The sequence below is a fragment of the Polistes dominula genome, unplaced genomic scaffold (genome assembly GCF_049000335.1).
Source record: "Polistes dominula isolate Pdom_NZ unplaced genomic scaffold, Pdom_raw_medaka contig_33, whole genome shotgun sequence".
In the NCBI taxonomy this organism is placed as follows: Eukaryota; Metazoa; Arthropoda; class Insecta; order Hymenoptera; family Vespidae; genus Polistes; species Polistes dominula.
The window spans coordinates 2,278,654-2,296,208 of NW_028300998.1; the positions used below are offsets into that span (position 1 = coordinate 2,278,654).

The 17,555-nt window shown below is 27.8% G+C and overlaps 2 protein-coding genes and 2 long non-coding RNA genes across 6 annotated transcripts; 3 read left to right on the forward strand and 1 right to left on the reverse strand.

Moving 5' to 3' along the window:
- Positions 1-111: 111 nt before the first annotated feature.
- On the forward strand, positions 112-3,374 carry Syx16 (syntaxin 16). The gene is made up of 5 exons (XM_015317262.2): positions 112-334; positions 413-631; positions 960-1,167; positions 1,289-1,527; positions 1,891-3,374. The coding sequence occupies exons 1-5, from the start codon at positions 254-256 to the stop codon at positions 2,098-2,100; spliced, it is 957 nt and encodes a 318-aa protein (XP_015172748.1). The 5' UTR covers positions 112-253; the 3' UTR covers positions 2,101-3,374.
- LOC107064610 (oxidative stress-induced growth inhibitor 1) lies at positions 2,884-17,471 on the reverse strand. Of its 3 annotated transcripts, none has more exons than XM_015317479.2 (6): positions 16,822-17,471; positions 6,612-6,739; positions 5,892-6,364; positions 5,270-5,780; positions 4,763-5,179; positions 2,884-4,591 (listed from the first exon to the last, which is right to left on the reverse strand). In XM_015317479.2, exons 2-6 carry the CDS (start codon positions 6,670-6,672, stop codon positions 4,353-4,355), a joined length of 1,701 nt encoding a protein of 566 aa, XP_015172965.1. In that variant the 5' UTR covers positions 6,673-6,739; positions 16,822-17,471; the 3' UTR covers positions 2,884-4,352. The 3 variants fall into 3 exon arrangements, with proteins under 3 accessions (XP_015172965.1, XP_015172964.1, XP_015172967.1); XM_015317478.2 differs by lacking the exon at positions 16,822-17,471 and adding an exon at positions 13,477-13,889; XM_015317481.2 differs by lacking the exon at positions 16,822-17,471 and adding an exon at positions 6,483-6,539 and having other exon boundaries at positions 6,612-6,742.
- On the forward strand, positions 6,746-8,907 carry LOC149032215 (uncharacterized). The gene is made up of 2 exons (XR_016176934.1): positions 6,746-8,203; positions 8,719-8,907. It is a non-coding gene; the product is annotated as an uncharacterized LOC149032215 (long non-coding RNA).
- On the forward strand, positions 11,539-16,808 carry LOC149032216 (uncharacterized). The gene is made up of 3 exons (XR_016176933.1): positions 11,539-13,163; positions 13,258-13,423; positions 14,239-16,808. It is a non-coding gene; the product is annotated as an uncharacterized LOC149032216 (long non-coding RNA).
- Positions 17,472-17,555: the final 84 nt, after the last annotated feature.

Genomic DNA, 17,555 nt, shown 5'->3' on the forward strand with positions numbered 1-17,555 from the left:
TGTTATAATATTAATTTATCTTTTCCAAAAATGTCCTAATTATTATAAACTAAACAAGTATACTTGTGCAGAGAAGTATATTTGAAATATACTATATGTATAATATCAATACGTCACCAGAATCAGCTGTTCCATGATGACAGTCAACTGTTGGATCGCAACGAAATGGGTTTTCCTCTTTGGCTGAAAAAAATATGAATTAGTGCAACTTGTACATATTAAATAAGTGTTGAAATTTGAAAATAAGACAATTATGGCTACGAGAAATTTAACAGAACCTTTTATTTTAATGAGAAATAATGCTCTCCAGAGCAAACATATTTATGCCGAGCAGGTATTTGTGTACATAACCTATATCTAAGAATATTATATTTTTAATATGTTTTATATAATAACTAATATATTATTTCAGAATTTATCGGATAGGACAGCCTTAGTTAATTTAGATTCTATACATGCGGATAATGTTGAATTAACGAATATTAATTTGAGCGATTCGACTCCACCGGTTTGGACAGATGCACTAGAAGAAACACAATATATTCTTAGTAGATTAAGAATTAAGATAGATAGTTTAATTGAATTGCATGCTAAACAATTAACTAGACCAACTCTAGATGACACGTCACAGGTGAGTTACTTTTTCAATCAAGTCGTTCACATGCCAAAGCGATTAAGTCTATTTCAAGAATTTCTTTTAATTTCAATGCAAAAACAAAGATGTTTTATTTTTGTTTTTTTTTACATAAGAAACCAATTTTCTTAATAATTAAGCTTAACAACGTTAAATAATAAAAATTAATATGTTCATTAAATGACTATATATATATATATATATATAATTTCAATTTATGTAGTTCTTCGATTTTGTAAATATGCTGTTAAATAATAGATTGAATGAAATTGATCTTATCAATTTAATTTTATATCCATGAAATTATAGAAAATACTTGTTATAGGAAGAAAGGCAGATGGAAAAGTTATCTCGTGAGATAGGACGTGCATTTGCCAATGGCTATCGTCAAGTACAAACAATAAGAGCTGCGGCAAAACAAGAAACAAAATCTGCACAAAAACATCTCGCTGTAAATGCAGTAATGGCACTTTCTTCTGCCTTGCAAGAATTAGGAATACGTTATAGATCTGCTCAAAATCATTATTTAACGCGTATGATATTTTTATACATGTAAAAAACAATCCTATGATTTATTATAAATTTTTATAAATAATAATAATAATAATAATAATAATTAATTTAATATAGCAATTATTAAATCATTAATTTCAGAAATTAAATCTAGAGAAGAAAGGAGTAATCAATTTTTTAGCGAAGATATGGCATCTGCTTCCTGGTTAATGGAGTCTAATGATTCTAAAACTGATTATTGGGAAGAAGATGAACAACGACAAGAATCTGTACTTTTACATTTAGAAGATCCAGAGGAAAGGTTAAAAATGGCTGTAGAAAGAGAACAACAAATTGGAAATATAGTTCAAAGTATTTCAGATCTAAAATATATATTTAAGGTAAATGACAATATTATAAATGGAGTACGCGATTACTTATATCAAATATTTTTATCGTTAAAATAAAATAATATGGATATTCAATATTATTACACATGCTAATAGAAATTGATATAATTATTGATATTATTATATTAATACTTATCTGGTATTCCTTTATAATAAATTATACATGATTTTAAAATAGAATATAATAATCAATGTCTTATCATAAATCTTTATCAATATACTTATCATATAGATAAGACAAAAGAACTACTTATCTTGTGAAGTGAAATATATATTTTAAAATCGTATATTTATAATATATGTGTTTCACAAATGTATTTTAAAAATTAATTCATTCTATTCTGATACAAACAGGATCTGGCAAGTATGGTACAGGACCAAGGTACTGTTTTAGATCGGATTGATTACAATATTGAACAGACACAAGTACAAGTATCCGAAGGTTACAAACAATTAAAAAAGGCTGATTCCTATCAAAAAGCTAATAGAAAACTTTATTGTATAGTTATTTTGGCATCCGCTATTATTTTACTTCTTTTTCTATTTGTTATATTTAAAACATAAATTCTACAGTGTTCACGCACACATATAGAATTTCATTAGTATTTAATAACCTCATTGTTATTTATTAAAATGTTTTCCAATTTAAGTGCTTATATGTAAAAAAAAAAAACTGTGTAAAAATGGTTAAAAAAAAAAAAGTGATACATAATCATAAAAAAAACAAAAACAAAAGTATCTCCCATAGAATTCAAAGAATATTTTTTAACATAATATATAAACCTATGTATAACAACAAGTTATTACAAAATAATGAATTACTGAAAAATAATCCTAACTGTGAATATCGATAATAATGCTTATTACAATGGCCTTTCAAAAAAAAAAAAAAAAAATATATATATTAATCTTTACCACAGTATAATGATATATTTTCATTCAATACATAAATGGCCGAAATATTTGAGAATAATACCAATTTTATATATATTAGGTCTACCGGAAAGTTCTGTTCGTTAATGTTATTGCAAGTTTCAATACATATGAACGTGTTCGTTTGAAACATATGTAGAGTTTATCTCTTTTCATTACTATAAATAATAAAAAGATCATTAGTAACATTGGAAATAATATTGCTCAGTAAATATTTGTTTTTTTTTTTTTTTTTTTTCATATTTTCTCTTAATTGAGAAACGGACAGAACTTTTCGGAAGAATATAACAAAACTAGAAATAATGTTCTTATTGAATTGAATTCAATCTTATACATATATATATATAGTTTTATCTTGAACATTGAAATAATTTTATTATGTTACTGGTCATTCCACAGAATACAATTAAAAAATATAATAAATATTTATTTATTTATTATATGTATATTTTATGTACATTTGACATGTGTTGTACAGGTATTCTTATCAAAGATATTTAAAAGAAATAATAATAATACCATGTATTTGTCCACTGTTCAATTATCAAATGCATTTTTATTTCATTTTCTCTCGGTGAATTTGATTTGTGATATTAAAATTGTTATATTTTTAATAGGAACTTTACTAATATTCATTACAGAAAACTCATATACATTTTTGTTATATATATATATATTTAGCAAATTTAATTGAAATTCTAAATATTCTCATATAAATATATGCTGAAATAATTATATGTTGTATGTATTACAAAGAAATCTGTTGTTATAATTACAATAAATGGCGAAAAATATTTCATTACAAATTACCGTATAAATAATTTATCATTGTTAAATACGAATAAATGAACTATTCTCTCATAGTCCTTTATTGGAATTAAAATTTCATTAAAAAAAAAATCAAATACGGTAATCTAAATCATAAAATGACCAAAAATAATATTCCTTATTATACAAAATTCAAATTAAGATTGTTTTGCTAATTTTAAATATATAATATATACGAATATATATATATATATATTGTAGTACGCCTCATTATAAAGGACATAGGATAGCACGACAAAAAAATGTTGACCCAAAAAGGGAATATAGATTGTCTGACCAAAAAAGTAAACTACTGGTACAAAATTCGCAAGAGTATTCACATGATTATTATTATTATTATTATCTCGGCATGAAACCTTATTTACTTGTAAAATGTTATCTACATTTATACACCAATACTGTATGTATACAATTAGTATACAAAATTGATGTACATAATTACAGTGCATATAATTGTATGTATACTATATTACTATATACAACAACAAGTGTGTTTTTTAAGTATATACTTCAAGTGCATTTCACATCTAGAAATTATTTCTATGCACAATATCTATGATTTCGTATAAATATGTTATTTATCTCTTTTTGTAATATGTTACATTTGATCAAGAACTTTCAAACAAAAACTACTAATGGAGAGATCTATGTTTCAATCTTTATGTACATATATTTTGTTCACGTATAAAGTGCAAAATACGTACGCATATGTTATATACATTACTTCGTACAAAAATGTTAATATTGCAATGGTATTTATGTTCCTGTTTTTTTTTTTTTTTTTTTTTTTTGTAGTCATTATGAATAATATTTATAGGATATCTTAAAATTAGCAAATGTTCGTAAAGCTCTTACACATCATATAGTCTAAATATAAAAATAAATTTTTCAAATATATATACAAACTTTTGAGGGATTTAAATGCAATTATTCGGTAAAAAAAAAAAAAAAACAAAAAAAAAACAGTGATAGAATTTTAGCAAAAAATTAAGTAAATACATTCCGTCAAGGTGATGACGAAAAATTGAAAAGAAAAGAGATATGAAATTTGTATCTCACGTAGAAAGACTTAGAATATGTGCAAGAATACCAAATGCACCACCTAGAATAAAACGAACAAAATTATCACCCACTAAAGGCCCCAAAGCATAAAGTCCCTTTTTAGGTGCTTGCAAAACTTCATATGTAATATCGTCGATATCGATCGGATTTGATTTACAATCGACGGGTTTATCGGGTATTTTTCCAAATCCTGTACCGTTGTTTTCTAGATACGATAAATCTGGTTTGTAACCTATAATAAAAAAAAAATATATATATCATAACTTTGTTAATAACGAAGATCACAAATATAATTTATAGATATCTTACCGTTCGTATATATGTTCGTTTATTCAAATATACATTACTACTTTTTATCTACTACATATAAATAATATATAATCAATATAAAAATATAACTTACCTATAAGTATCGCGACTATAGAAACTCGGAATTTTTGTAATTGTCCATTCGGAGCACAAAGTGTGACTGTATGCTTATTACATTGATTACTATTACGATCATCATTATTGATATTAAGATCAACAAGAGTATATCCTGATAATGATTTGTAAAGAGGATAATTAGTACCACCGTCTGCCATCATCTCATAAACTTTGTGATATTCCGGATAAATAGAACTTGGAAGCCACTGTAATTTATCCAAATTATTTGTTTGTATTTTATCGTTCGATTCCTTATTCCAATCGTTGGATGCATCCCGAAATACATGTAACACTGGAATTCCTCGAAATCTTGTAGCCATAATAGCATCGGCTGCACTCAATCCAGCACCTATCACTAGTACAGGATCCAATAATCCGTCAAATGCAGCCTCACCTACGATAAAACGATCAAATGCGATAAAGATATAGGCAAATGAATAAAAAATGAAAAAACTGAGTAAATTGAACGAAAACAATCACCTACCATATATGTTTACAAATTGATCTAAACGTGATTCTAGATCATTAAGATTATGAATCACCCATGAGGATTGCGATCTTTCTCCAGGTATTCCCAAATGATTGGATAGATCTGTAGTACCAGTGGCAAGAACTACCCTTCGACATCTATACTCAAAACGTTTACCAGTTTTATTTTCATATCCTTCAACGATCCATCTAAAATCTTCATTGACATCAATGGAATCGATCGGTCGTACCGAAGTTACAATGGTCCCGCATCGAAAATATTTGTCCAATCCTTGTTTGGTAACGTAATCTTTGTAATAAGTAGCAACAGTACCTACTGGTACACGACTGGCAGGTTTACATGCATTTATTTTTTCTCTTGGTGAGTGAGAACTAGGATCACCAATCGCCAATGTTGATTTTTGTACTTGTTCAGCCTCTACCAATTTTTCCCATTGTCTTAAATCTAAACCAGGTAATGACATCCATCGACTCAAACTGATCGTTAACACATTTGGATCCATAGACTGAAAAAAAAAACAAAACAAAATCAATCATTCCTTAAAAATCGTTCAATAATTGTAACGAAATATTTTCAATATAAACTAATCTAATTGAATGAATACTTTTTCAAATACCTGCCAAGCTCCACCAGGTTGTCCTTTACCAAGAACTACATGATCAATAATCTTGTGTTCCGGATGTTGTTCTTTAGATTTCCAATCCAAAAGTGAAGGCACATCGAGACCTGCATCAACGCATGGGTTATGCAATTGGTCCATCAGTAAAGACAAAGGTCGACCACCGCTCCTGCCCTCGAGACCGGACGACAACGTTTCCAATTTCCATCGTGAACTGTTCGCTAAGTCTCTACCTCGTATTACACTATCATTCGCAACGTTACTTTGCCGACGAGAACACGTGTCCTCATCTAAATTATTTTGCGTCGTCTTATCACTTTTTTCAAGAACATCATCGTCGTTAGTAAACGGTCTCGTTGTGTAGTGAAGACGCGCCGTCAGCATTTCATTGAAGGGATGAGGCTCGCCGGTATAATAAGGCCAATTACCAGCGAGCATGTATGACAAAGAAATACCGCTCGGTCCATTTCCTACGAAATATAATCTTAATTTTACTTAGAATTATATGTAATTATTTATTTTAAAAAAAACTCCTATAGAGACGATACAATCGTTCATTTTTATATTAAATATTGTCACTAGTCTTACCGATTTTTGTTTATTTCCTACGAAGTATAGTCAATGTAATTTACCAATCCCTAATGTCTAATGAAAAACATCGATCGATGAAATCAATCATTTTTCATAGCTAAACATTTTTTTTTTCTACAGCCTTACCTACGATGACTGTGTCCTTGTAGACGACGTCGTTATCATCGTCATCGCAATTATTTTGCATTCTTTCTTTCGGTACAAGTGAGTTGGCCGTAAAAATGAATATTCAGTATTGCGGTCTAAATGATAATCTGAAACGTAATAATACTACGTTAGTATTTTCTTTGCACAACATAGTTTATCATTAAAGGATACATAATGATTATATGAGCGCATTTATATCAATCGAGATAATAACTTGAATGACAGTGAAAAATAAAAAGATCAAGATATAAAAATAAAAGAGAGGGGGTTGATAAAGAGACAATGAATTAAAGTTGCTTGCGATTTTGTCTAATCATTCTATGATGATGCATACAATGAGAAATGATTGCAATGACGTAACAACACGTTTTGTCGTCCATAATTAACGTGCCGATTAAACGAAACTATGCATTACAAAATTGCCACGACTACGTTGTAAATGTGACGCGCTTTTATCGTAGTTTGTTATTAGTTTTTCTCTTTTCATGTTTTATTATCATTTTCATTTTATTTTGTCTCTTTTACAGTATTCTAGTAGAACATATGTATATATATATTCGGTAATTTTCCATACTTATTATTAGGCAAAGAGGGAATATCTTATAGGAACAACTTATCAAAGTATTGAGATAAGGATAAGAAACAATTTCGTTAAATATTCCACACTTATTTTTTATATACAGCAAGTAAATTAAATTGATATTATATTTATTATTTGATTTTTACTGTTAGACAACTTTTTTCACTCTCTGACCAAACAGTAACAAGTTACAGTACAGTTAGAGTGACAACCTTCCTTTAGAAACAACCTTTATCGGTTTCTTCTATTTCCTAAGCTTCTAATACGATTCGATCGCATGAGATTACGATGGCATTGATCGATCTGACCTTTTGACTAACACATAAAGTCACACCTTTCAATGTAAAAAAAAAAGTAGAAAAAATGAATCGCTTTCGATCGGATTACATATACATATAAGAACATTATATTATATAATTCTAATTCACAGATATCAAAGTTTTTTCACATTGATCTTTCAATTAAATTAATCGTAAATTCGTTATTTATATATTATATATTTGATTATTATTCGAATAACCAAGCCATAGAAGAATAATATTCACGCGAATACACAAATATAACATAAAAACAAAATTCGTACTATTTATCAATTTTATATCATTTTCTAATAGCAGGTATAATTAAAGTACAACATCTTTAACACGTTGACACCGGCGCCGATTTTCAGTGTCTGCGCTGTGGGGCGGGACTCGAATCTAAGATGCGTTTCATCTGGCGGCGCGTGATTTTTGCTTGTTCAAACCTGGACCAGGGTGGATCACCGGTGGTACGCGCCGCCAGATGGGACAGTCAAGCGCGGGCCATCGGTGGTACAAGCCGCCAGATGGGACAGTCTAGTGCGGGCCACCGGTGGTACGCGCCGGCGTGAACGTGTTAATATTATTTTTATATTTAATATAAAATTTCTCAATTGAATATTATCCGAAATGATTTAGTTCGAAGTTAACAGGGTCATGACTTCGTTCGAAATATCGACGTTTATATAACAGTAAGATTTTTTTTTACGCAACTCTGATGCAACGGAATAAAAAAAAGAAAAGAAAAATTCGACAGAATGTTAATAAAAAAAATTCAAGTGAATAAGAAAGGCATTTTATAAACATATAAGTCTATCGATTAACTTCAATACAATTTTTTTTTTTTTTTATCGTAGAAATGTTTATTTTGATTTAACGCTACGAAGAAAAATGATAAATATCAACCTTTACATTTTCCCACGCTATTCTATAATATTTCCTCCTATAATGGAATACTTGTTTTTTTTTTTCTAAAATTAACTAACATTTAATCACACTCATCGTTTCGTTATACTTTTATTGTGGTAAAAAGAATGTAAAACTAACACAGGACACGGTTATGTCTTATTTTTTTTTTTTTTTATTATCGTGTCCTTATTTCATTGTTTCGTTTTATCAAAGTTTAATACTTTTCATTGTACAATGGTATAAAATGAATTTATTTCACTTCTATCATTTTATTAATAATTGTTCACTTTGTTTTTAGGACGAAAGAAAAGAAAAGAAAAAAAAAGAAACAAACATTTAAAACGTTATCGAATGAGCGTCAAATAATAAATCATCGTTTATGAAAGTTAATAAAACGTACATATATGTTTCCACGTGATTAATTGATCCAAAATAAGTGCTTTACAAATGATTCGATTAAAACGAAGGAGAGAGAGAGAGAGAGAGAGAGAGAGAGAAAGAAAAAAGAAAAAAAAGAACGGAAATTTCTATGCAAGTTACATGGTCATTTCTTTCGACAAATTTACATAGCCAAGGCACGAAGCTCACTCAACTTTAACTAAAGCTACTTATACTAGAGATGAATTACTACAAAATTTGCATAAATTAACATAACGTTACATTCGTATTACTCATGTTTATTACATATATTCTATATGCTAGCATATACTTGATAATGAATTAACCCTTTAAATAGTAACAAACATATACGTATTTACGTCATTTTAAGCTTTTTCTATTGAAAATGTCAAATAACAACAAACATACATAATGAATTTAACATACAATACTACCGTGAATTTATAACTGCTTCACTTCATATTTTGATAACTAATGTTTGATCAGTTTCTTGTTACACGTTCCTACGTACATAGTTTCTAATTCAATGACATTGTCAAAGTTAGTTACTAAATGAATTATGAAAATTATGAACTGAACTGAAGTAACGTATATATCGTAAGTAACGTGTATATAGTATGGTGTATATCGTATAACGTATCATATTACTTGGACGTATCGGGTGACAAATTAACCCTTTAAACAATTATTAATCTATTTATGTATTTACGTCATCTTAGTTGATTTATTTTAATATTAAAGATATTATATATATATATATATATATTCAGGATATAGGAATATTTTACGCAGAATTAAAACTAATGTGAATTTACGACATGTCACTTAAGAATTATTTACAATAATCAATTTATTGAGTTGAAAAGTAACGTGACAAGTAATATAAAGTTAGTTTTTACGTAACGTTTCGAAGTAACCAATTTTAATGGTATAACAAGAATAAGTGCGAGGAAGAGACAAGGAAGAAAGAAGATCGATGAAGCGAATAAACCTATAGGATATATAGACTTTTAAAATGTCCCTTCGATATTATGATACACAGGTGAATGTAAAGACTGTGGTGCATGGCATAGCCTCATTCCTCACGATCCTAACATAAAAATAGCAACGTTCGTGTCGACGATAATATTTTAATCGAAATCTATTTCTTTACAACTATTTGCTCATTTTCTATTCGTCCTTATTCGTCCTAATGAGAACAGTACTTATTAACTTAAGTCACACACTATAATATTATTATTATTATTATTATTATTATTATTTGTTTAATTTGTACAAAATGATTTCTAACTTTATATAATGTTTCTTTAAATGTTTCCTTTTTTAAATATATCTAATTTAATTTAATTTAATTCGAATTTAATATAATAATAATTAATATAATGTAATATATATATAAATAAAATAATAAATACTAGGGGTGCTCCGCCACGCGTTGCTGTGGCTTACAATCAGTCCGATACATACGTCTTTAAATGAACGAATTACCTTATACCGCCATCTGTTAGAATCTTATCGAACTAACAGAGATAATCGTGACTCTTTGTTAATAAACAAATAATTCGCGATTAATAAAATAATATTGCGATTATAAATTGAGATATAAACTATCCTATCTTTCAAGTTGGATAAAACTGCACAGAGTGTACAAAATTTGATTAAAATTGGTTCAGTAGTTTAGGAGTCCATTGCGGACAAACAACGTAAATTACGTGACACGTAATTTATATATATATATATTAAGATTATATATAATAATAAATAATAATAAATATATAATATATATTAATAAGAATTTAATATATCTATTTAAAATTTTAATATATCCAGTATAATACTATATTATGACATAATACCGTATAATGGAAAAATATAGTACTACACATTTTTATTTGCAAAACAGTATTTTTTTTGGGGGGAGTGGGGAAATTCGTTCAATCAAAATTTAATCAATTTCGAGAAAAGAATATTATCTTTTATTGCATATATTATTTTATTTTATATGAAACATTTATTATTTATTTATTTAGCGTAATGAAATCAAAATTATTTCAAATTCAATTTCAAAAAATCTATATTTTTTTTGTCTAATGACGAAATATTCTACGTAAAGGAAGAAGCAATCTCTGTCTGAAAGATATTTTTATCGTAACCCGACAACAAGTTAGATTATATATATATACGACCTATAAACATTTACATCATTTCTCATTTTAATTAATGATTCAATAAGATTCAATTACACCTTTAATCAAAGAAAATAGTTGGAAGATAAGTGAAAATTAATATTGAAAGTGGCTTTTTATTCGAACGAAAGATAATCATACGTAGTTACTTTAACATAACCGGTCAATCCAGTATTACCAGTAGACATATCCAAAATCATTTAGTAATTTGACTTTCGTCCTCTGATTTGAAAATATCTTCTATCTTTCTTTTTTTTTATCACTAGAGATCTAACTAATATAATTTTGATAAAACGAGCATTATCTACTAATTATTTCTACTGATCTTTTTTGTTTTTTTTGTTTTTTATATTTTCTCTTTATCTCTCTTTTATCAATATCTTTTAAATGAATATTCGATTTTTAATAATAATCAAGTTCCACATAATTTTCAATATTACGATAGTTCAATCAGATTGAACAATCGCTACTTATATGCTATCATGGCTTACATTCTTCGATCTAGAATGTACGAGAAATAATCGATCTTACCTTTTATCATCAAACTTGTTGCATTGTTTGATTTAATAATACTGAACGTACTACAATCGATTTTTTCCACGACATTTTCAAATCAAATTGTATATTCAATATATTATTGTTTTTTTCTTTTTTTTTTTTTTTAACTTTAAAACAATTTACAATTATAAATAATATTTGTGTTATATCTACAAATGATACGATTTATTTTCATTCAATAATCAAGTTGATTATTATCTCGATTCAATAGTAAAAAAAAAAAAAGTAGTATACTCTTTATAAAAACCGGTTATGGTATGAATAGATAATACATAAATCTTAATTAGGTTTAGTATTTGAATGAATGAAATTATCGATTGTTAAACGTTCTTCTATTTATCAACTAACTTGAGTTTATAGAAAATAATATTTATAGTCAATTCACTATCGATTATTACACGATTAGATGATATAAAACATTTGAAAAATGACGAAGCACAATACGTGTCTGGTATGTGATTATTAAAAGGCTCCAAGAGGAGCACCATCGTCCCATGCATAGTTGTGTGCATACTAAATTGAAAACGCATATACGTGTGTGCGTGTTTTTGTGTATGCAAGTAAATATACATAATAATACATTGGAAAGATTGGATAAATAAAACGAATCGTACATTTTGCTCGAAGTACAAACATTTCAATTGCACCATTAAAGAAGACAAGATTGATATCGAATTGTGATCATGCTAACTCATGCTTGTTAATTTATTTCAATAAAACGAATAATAATCTACACCGTCTCACAATGTTCCAATTGATCGTTCAAATGAACGAATCAAATATATTCCCGTGACCCTGTCCTTTATACAACGTTAATATTTGAAAACATCAAAGAACAAACGTATTGCGATTCAATGATTTGTGAATAAAATTAATGCGCAAAATTTTTTTTATTAATAAAATATTTCTTATCTACGGACGTAAGTAAAAATGTGTATATTCTACCATGAACAAACTTTAGATAATTTAATCGACGACTACTCGAGTTGTGTCGTCTCTGCCTAGTTCAAGCATATCGTCGATTACGAATTGATATTTTTGGATTTTCAGCTTTGAAGTTGAAATGTTATCTCGAAATATATCCTATCGGTACACAATTGACAATTGAGAATATACTGTGTTGTACAATCTATAAAAACCGATAGAGATACGAAAAGAGTATCGACTGTTAAACATGTAAATACAAGTTTGCAACAAGAAAAATGTGTTCACTGAGAATCGATAATAATCGTACGATTCGCGACCTACTGAGACCCGACCATTTATTATAATATACATAATACGAATAAAAAGAAGAATTAAAAGGAAACAAACCAAAAAAAAAAAAAAGAAAAATAAAAATACATTTTATTATATTTCAAATAGTGCTGAGACGAAATATTTCAAAATGCTGACTATAGTTTTGTAAACGATATATATATATATATGTATATAAAACGTATGAAAAAATTATTAAAACGAATAATACGTGTCATATTCGAAGAGTGACATATCTCAACATACATAAATATAATTGGGGGATAATAAAGAAAAAAAAAACATAATAAAAACAGTACTTACGAATGACTAATAAAAAATAATCAAAATTGGTCGTCGAGTCGTTTTTTTTTTTTTTTTTTTTTTCGTAGAAAAGAAACGTACATAGAAATGATCTAACGAACTAAGAGACTTGAATTTTTCTTGAAATTGATTAGTGTCTACCAAACAACTCAGGACAAATTTGGTCCGTCAAAGCTACGTAAGAGGAGGATAAAAAATAAAAATAAATAAATAAATAAATAAATAAAACACGACTGGTTGTTAAGAATAAATGAAAAAAAAAAAAAAAAAAACGAAAGAATGAAAAATACTTTTTAAACAGTAAGTACATAATATGTGTGTCTATAAAAGAATACAAGATTGGTTTTACTCACTTATTTTTTAGTATACGAAACTAACAATGTAAATGGTATAAAAAAGGGTTAAAACACGTGCTCGGTAACGAGTCGAAGTCGCAATAGGTCTTCCCGCTTTGCCGATCGGCCGAGGACTGATCGTTCTATCTCTCTTTCTTTCACTATTACGGTTTGTCCGTCTTCGACTCCGGTTTGCTTGGTAAAAAGCACGCGTGATCCAACAAGCGCGACCGACCGACCGCTCGACGAAGGAAACGGATGCATGCGAAGAATTCGATCGAAGGTCGAGGCAAACCTCTCTCTCTCTCTCTCTCCTTTTTCTTCTTCTACTTTTTCCTCTACTTTTTCTCTATTTCTTTTTTTTACATTTACTTTTTTTTATTTTTTCATATATTTTTATTTTTTTATCCTTCTTTCTTTCATTCCTGCCTCCTTTTTCTTTTACAATTTTTTCTCTCCTTCTTTTCCTCCTCCCCCTACTCCTACGCCTCCCCCCCTCCTACTCCTCCTCTTCCTCCTCTACCACTCTCCTACTCTATCCCTTTCTCCTGTCCCCCCCACCCTATTTTTATCGTGTCATTTTTTAATTCTCAATGATAACTGAGTTAATCAATAATCCATTTTGTTTTTTTTTGATACATATAAGTTACTGATATCATATTGAATAATCTTATTTGAAAATAATCGAAATTTTTTGTTTATTATTATTATTATTAATTAAATTTAGAAAATGAATTTGTATTTATAACTTTTTTCTTGTCATTTTTCTTAACGCCGCAGATATATTTCAACCAATGGTGTTGTATGGCCGGCTGAAATATTCTGCCAGATCACGTGACCATGAAGTCTCTTTACGCTAGCATCTTAACACACTGTAAGATGTGTTATACGTTTCGACGCAACACTCGATCGTTCGTCGAAAAATTGTTGTTAACATTTATTTATCATTGTTATTATCTATATTGCGTAATTTCTATAATTCATCAATAAGAACGATAAGAATGAAGAAAATGTGCATAGTTCATCGTTCTTATATAGGAGCAAAAAAAAAAAGAAAGAAAATAAAGAAATAAATAAAAAGAAAGAAAACAACAGATCAGTAATTCGATATCTCGATTGCACAAGATAAGAATTTAATTTTATTTGAACAATTATAACGATAAATTATTACATGATGATCGGTATTTATGAACTTAATAAATACGCTTGCTTCTTTTTCTTCATCATCATCATCATCATCATCATCATCATCATCATCATCATCATCATCTTGATCTTCTTCTTCTTCTTCTTCTTCTTTATGCGTAACACATATCTTATAGTAATATTTACGTAAGAATGACGTCGTAACTCGTTTAATATACAAAATCGTTATAGTTTTTCAAAATTCCCGCTGGAACTTCGTGACCGTACGATTTTCGCAAGGTTATTTCATATCGTATTATATATATATATATATATATATATATATATATATATATTTTTGTGGAATATCAAATCTTGTATCTTTTACCAAAAATATTACGAAATCTGGCGCAAGTGCAAAGTTACGTTTGTTAACCTGAATCCTTGTTCTATTTTAACTAATACGCTTATTATACCAATCTGTTTATTAACTTGATTATAAAAAAAAGTTATATTTTAATGTAATATTTATATTGTACGAAGAAATATTTTCTTTTTTCCTAATTTTATATTTACTTTTTGTTTTGTTTTGTTTTGTTTTTTAACACTAGATATACCAGACCAGCCATTTTCATTCCAAATTTCTGCTTCATGTAACATTTGATTTATGTAAATAATTAAGCGTTTTGTTATTTAAAAATGTCTATCAATCCATTTATCTATTAAAATTATTATTGTTAAACATTTTTTGGTTATATTTTAAGAGTAAATAAAATTGGAAGCCTGAAAAAAGCATTTTATTTTTTTTTATACACCAGTCATTTTGACTAGTGTGGTAAAAATAGGTATACTGAAAATGGTGGATTTTATTTATATATCTAGTGTTAATATTTTTTCTTTTTCTTTCTTTCATTCCTTCCTCTCTTTTTTTTTTTTATTTTATTTTCTCTCCTTCTTTTCCTCCTCCTCCTCCTCCTCTTCTTCCTCCTTTATTGCAAATAAATTATTTTAGAAATAAAAATCATGTTTATTACGATTTTTAAATACTCAAAAAAATTTCGCTTATCAAAATATATATATATATCTAAATCATTTATCTAAAGAGAAAAGATAAAAAAATAAAAAATAATAGAAAAACAGAATTATCTGAACGAAATCAAGGACTTCTTGGTCACTTAAAAAAAAAAAAAAAAAAAAAAGAAAAAAGAGAGAGAAAGAAAAACAAGATAAAATGAGGAAAAAAAAAATAATATTAACTCAATCCTTTGACGAGTTTTCTCATAAATTAAATACTTCCTTCGATTCTTCGAAAGATAATTACGAAATAAAAAGATAGAAACGTGTAAAATAAAAATAAAAAATTCAAACGATACGCTTCGTTAACTATAATATGACCTTATTGTAAATTAAAAAAAAAAAAAAAAAAAAAAAAACAAATTGTATAAAATGTAAAAAAAGAAATATAAGAATTGAGATGGCAAATTTTTCCTTTTGTTTATCTATCTTTTTCTATCATTTTCTTTCTTTGTTTAACTTAATGAGTCAGAACTTTATGAGTACATGTGAAAAATCATTGACAATAAGTAATATATGTGATGCCAATAACCTCTGTTACCGTTTAATACGTTAAAAAACAACTAACAAAAGATTAGCAATAAAATATCGTGAAGATTACGTAATTAAGAAGATCAATTTCGCAACGGCGCCGAATGTAACTGAAAATAGACATGAGACACGATAGGTGGTGGTTTAGGTATTACGTTAGTGGATTAAATTTACATTTTCGAATAATATCCAGGAAATATGAGATTTAATAATCCTTCTGTAAAATATCATTGGGGAGGAATAAAATACATATGTGTGATTTTATAAAATAACATACATATATGTAATACAATATTATCTTTTATAAAATAATATATAATATATATAATATATTTTGTTATTTGTTTTATTTTAAAAATACAAAATCATAGATATATAAATAAGAAAAAAAATAATATAAAAGTATATATATATAATTGTATAAACATTTACGCAAACGTACGTATGAATGAATATGTAATAACTTGTGTCACTTACTTGACTTTTCGTAAAAAGAATAAAAAACATTCAAGAGAAACCCTTGTCACAAAAGAACGGGTTATACTACCACGCACGTGTTAAGAATGAATACTGATTTACAATTGAAAAAAAAAACAAACAAATAAGAATAATAATAAGAAGCGATTTCTTTACCTGCAAAAATTCCTTCGTCGTGCCAAGGCACCGCAACGAATAAATTTAATCCGGATTGCAGGAAGGAGCTCTAATCCGGCGGAAGGAGCTCCGTCCTAACGTGCCTTCAATATTTTCGAAGGATTCATTGATTCTCCATTGATAAAAAACACTTTCGAGTATCATCGTTGAATAATCGTCGAATAATATCAACGTGAAAGTTTTTACTTTCTTGTGCTAATTTGTGCACAAATAAAGCGCGGAATTTACTAACTTTCTGTTAATGATAATAGCTATACTAGTTTTATTTGTATGTAAAAATGAAAAAGATTTCTATTTTCGTTACTTATATTTTTTTTTTATTTTCCTTCACGAATAAACGGTAAAATAAGATTATCCCTTTAAAATCATTAATCACAATATAAATTGTTGATGAAATTAATACTTGGCTAGACAAAAAAAAAATAACACTCAATGTGATCCGATAGAATCAAGCTTTGTACTTGACGAAACTCATTGATTTCTATACTGCTATGTATATTAAGTTAGGTTAGGTTCTTTCTGTTACGTCGCTTGCGCGGAACACCTTCGAGAAATACAAAGTCGACTTGTACAAGACCGCAACTCGTTTTTTCTCTTATCAGAAACTCGTACGGCGCGTTCTATCGAGATTTGGAATGAAACAGTTCGTCCCTTTAAAGATCGAACTTTCTTGAGATCTAGAGGCTTGTACTTCAAGTTTTTAAACACGGAGT

Bases quoted from the DNA above. Each gene is read 5' to 3' on its own strand.
- Syx16 (XM_015317262.2), top strand. From the start codon at position 254: ATGGCTACGAGAAATTTAACAGAACCTTTTATTTTAATGAGAAATAAT. The intron at 335-412 runs GTATTTGTGTAC...ATATTATTTCAG, and splicing joins AACATATTTATGCCGAGCAG to AATTTATCGGATAGGACAGC. The intron at 632-959 runs GTGAGTTACTTT...TACTTGTTATAG, and splicing joins CTCTAGATGACACGTCACAG to GAAGAAAGGCAGATGGAAAA.
- LOC107064610 (XM_015317479.2), bottom strand. From the start codon at position 6,672: ATGCAAAATAATTGCGATGACGATGATAACGACGTCGTCTACAAGGAC. The intron at 5,781-5,891 runs GTATTTGAAAAA...TTTTTTTTTCAG, and splicing joins AACCTGGTGGAGCTTGGCAG to TCTATGGATCCAAATGTGTT. The intron at 5,180-5,269 runs GTAGGTGATTGT...GTTTTATCGTAG, and splicing joins TCAATTTGTAAACATATATG to GTGAGGCTGCATTTGACGGA.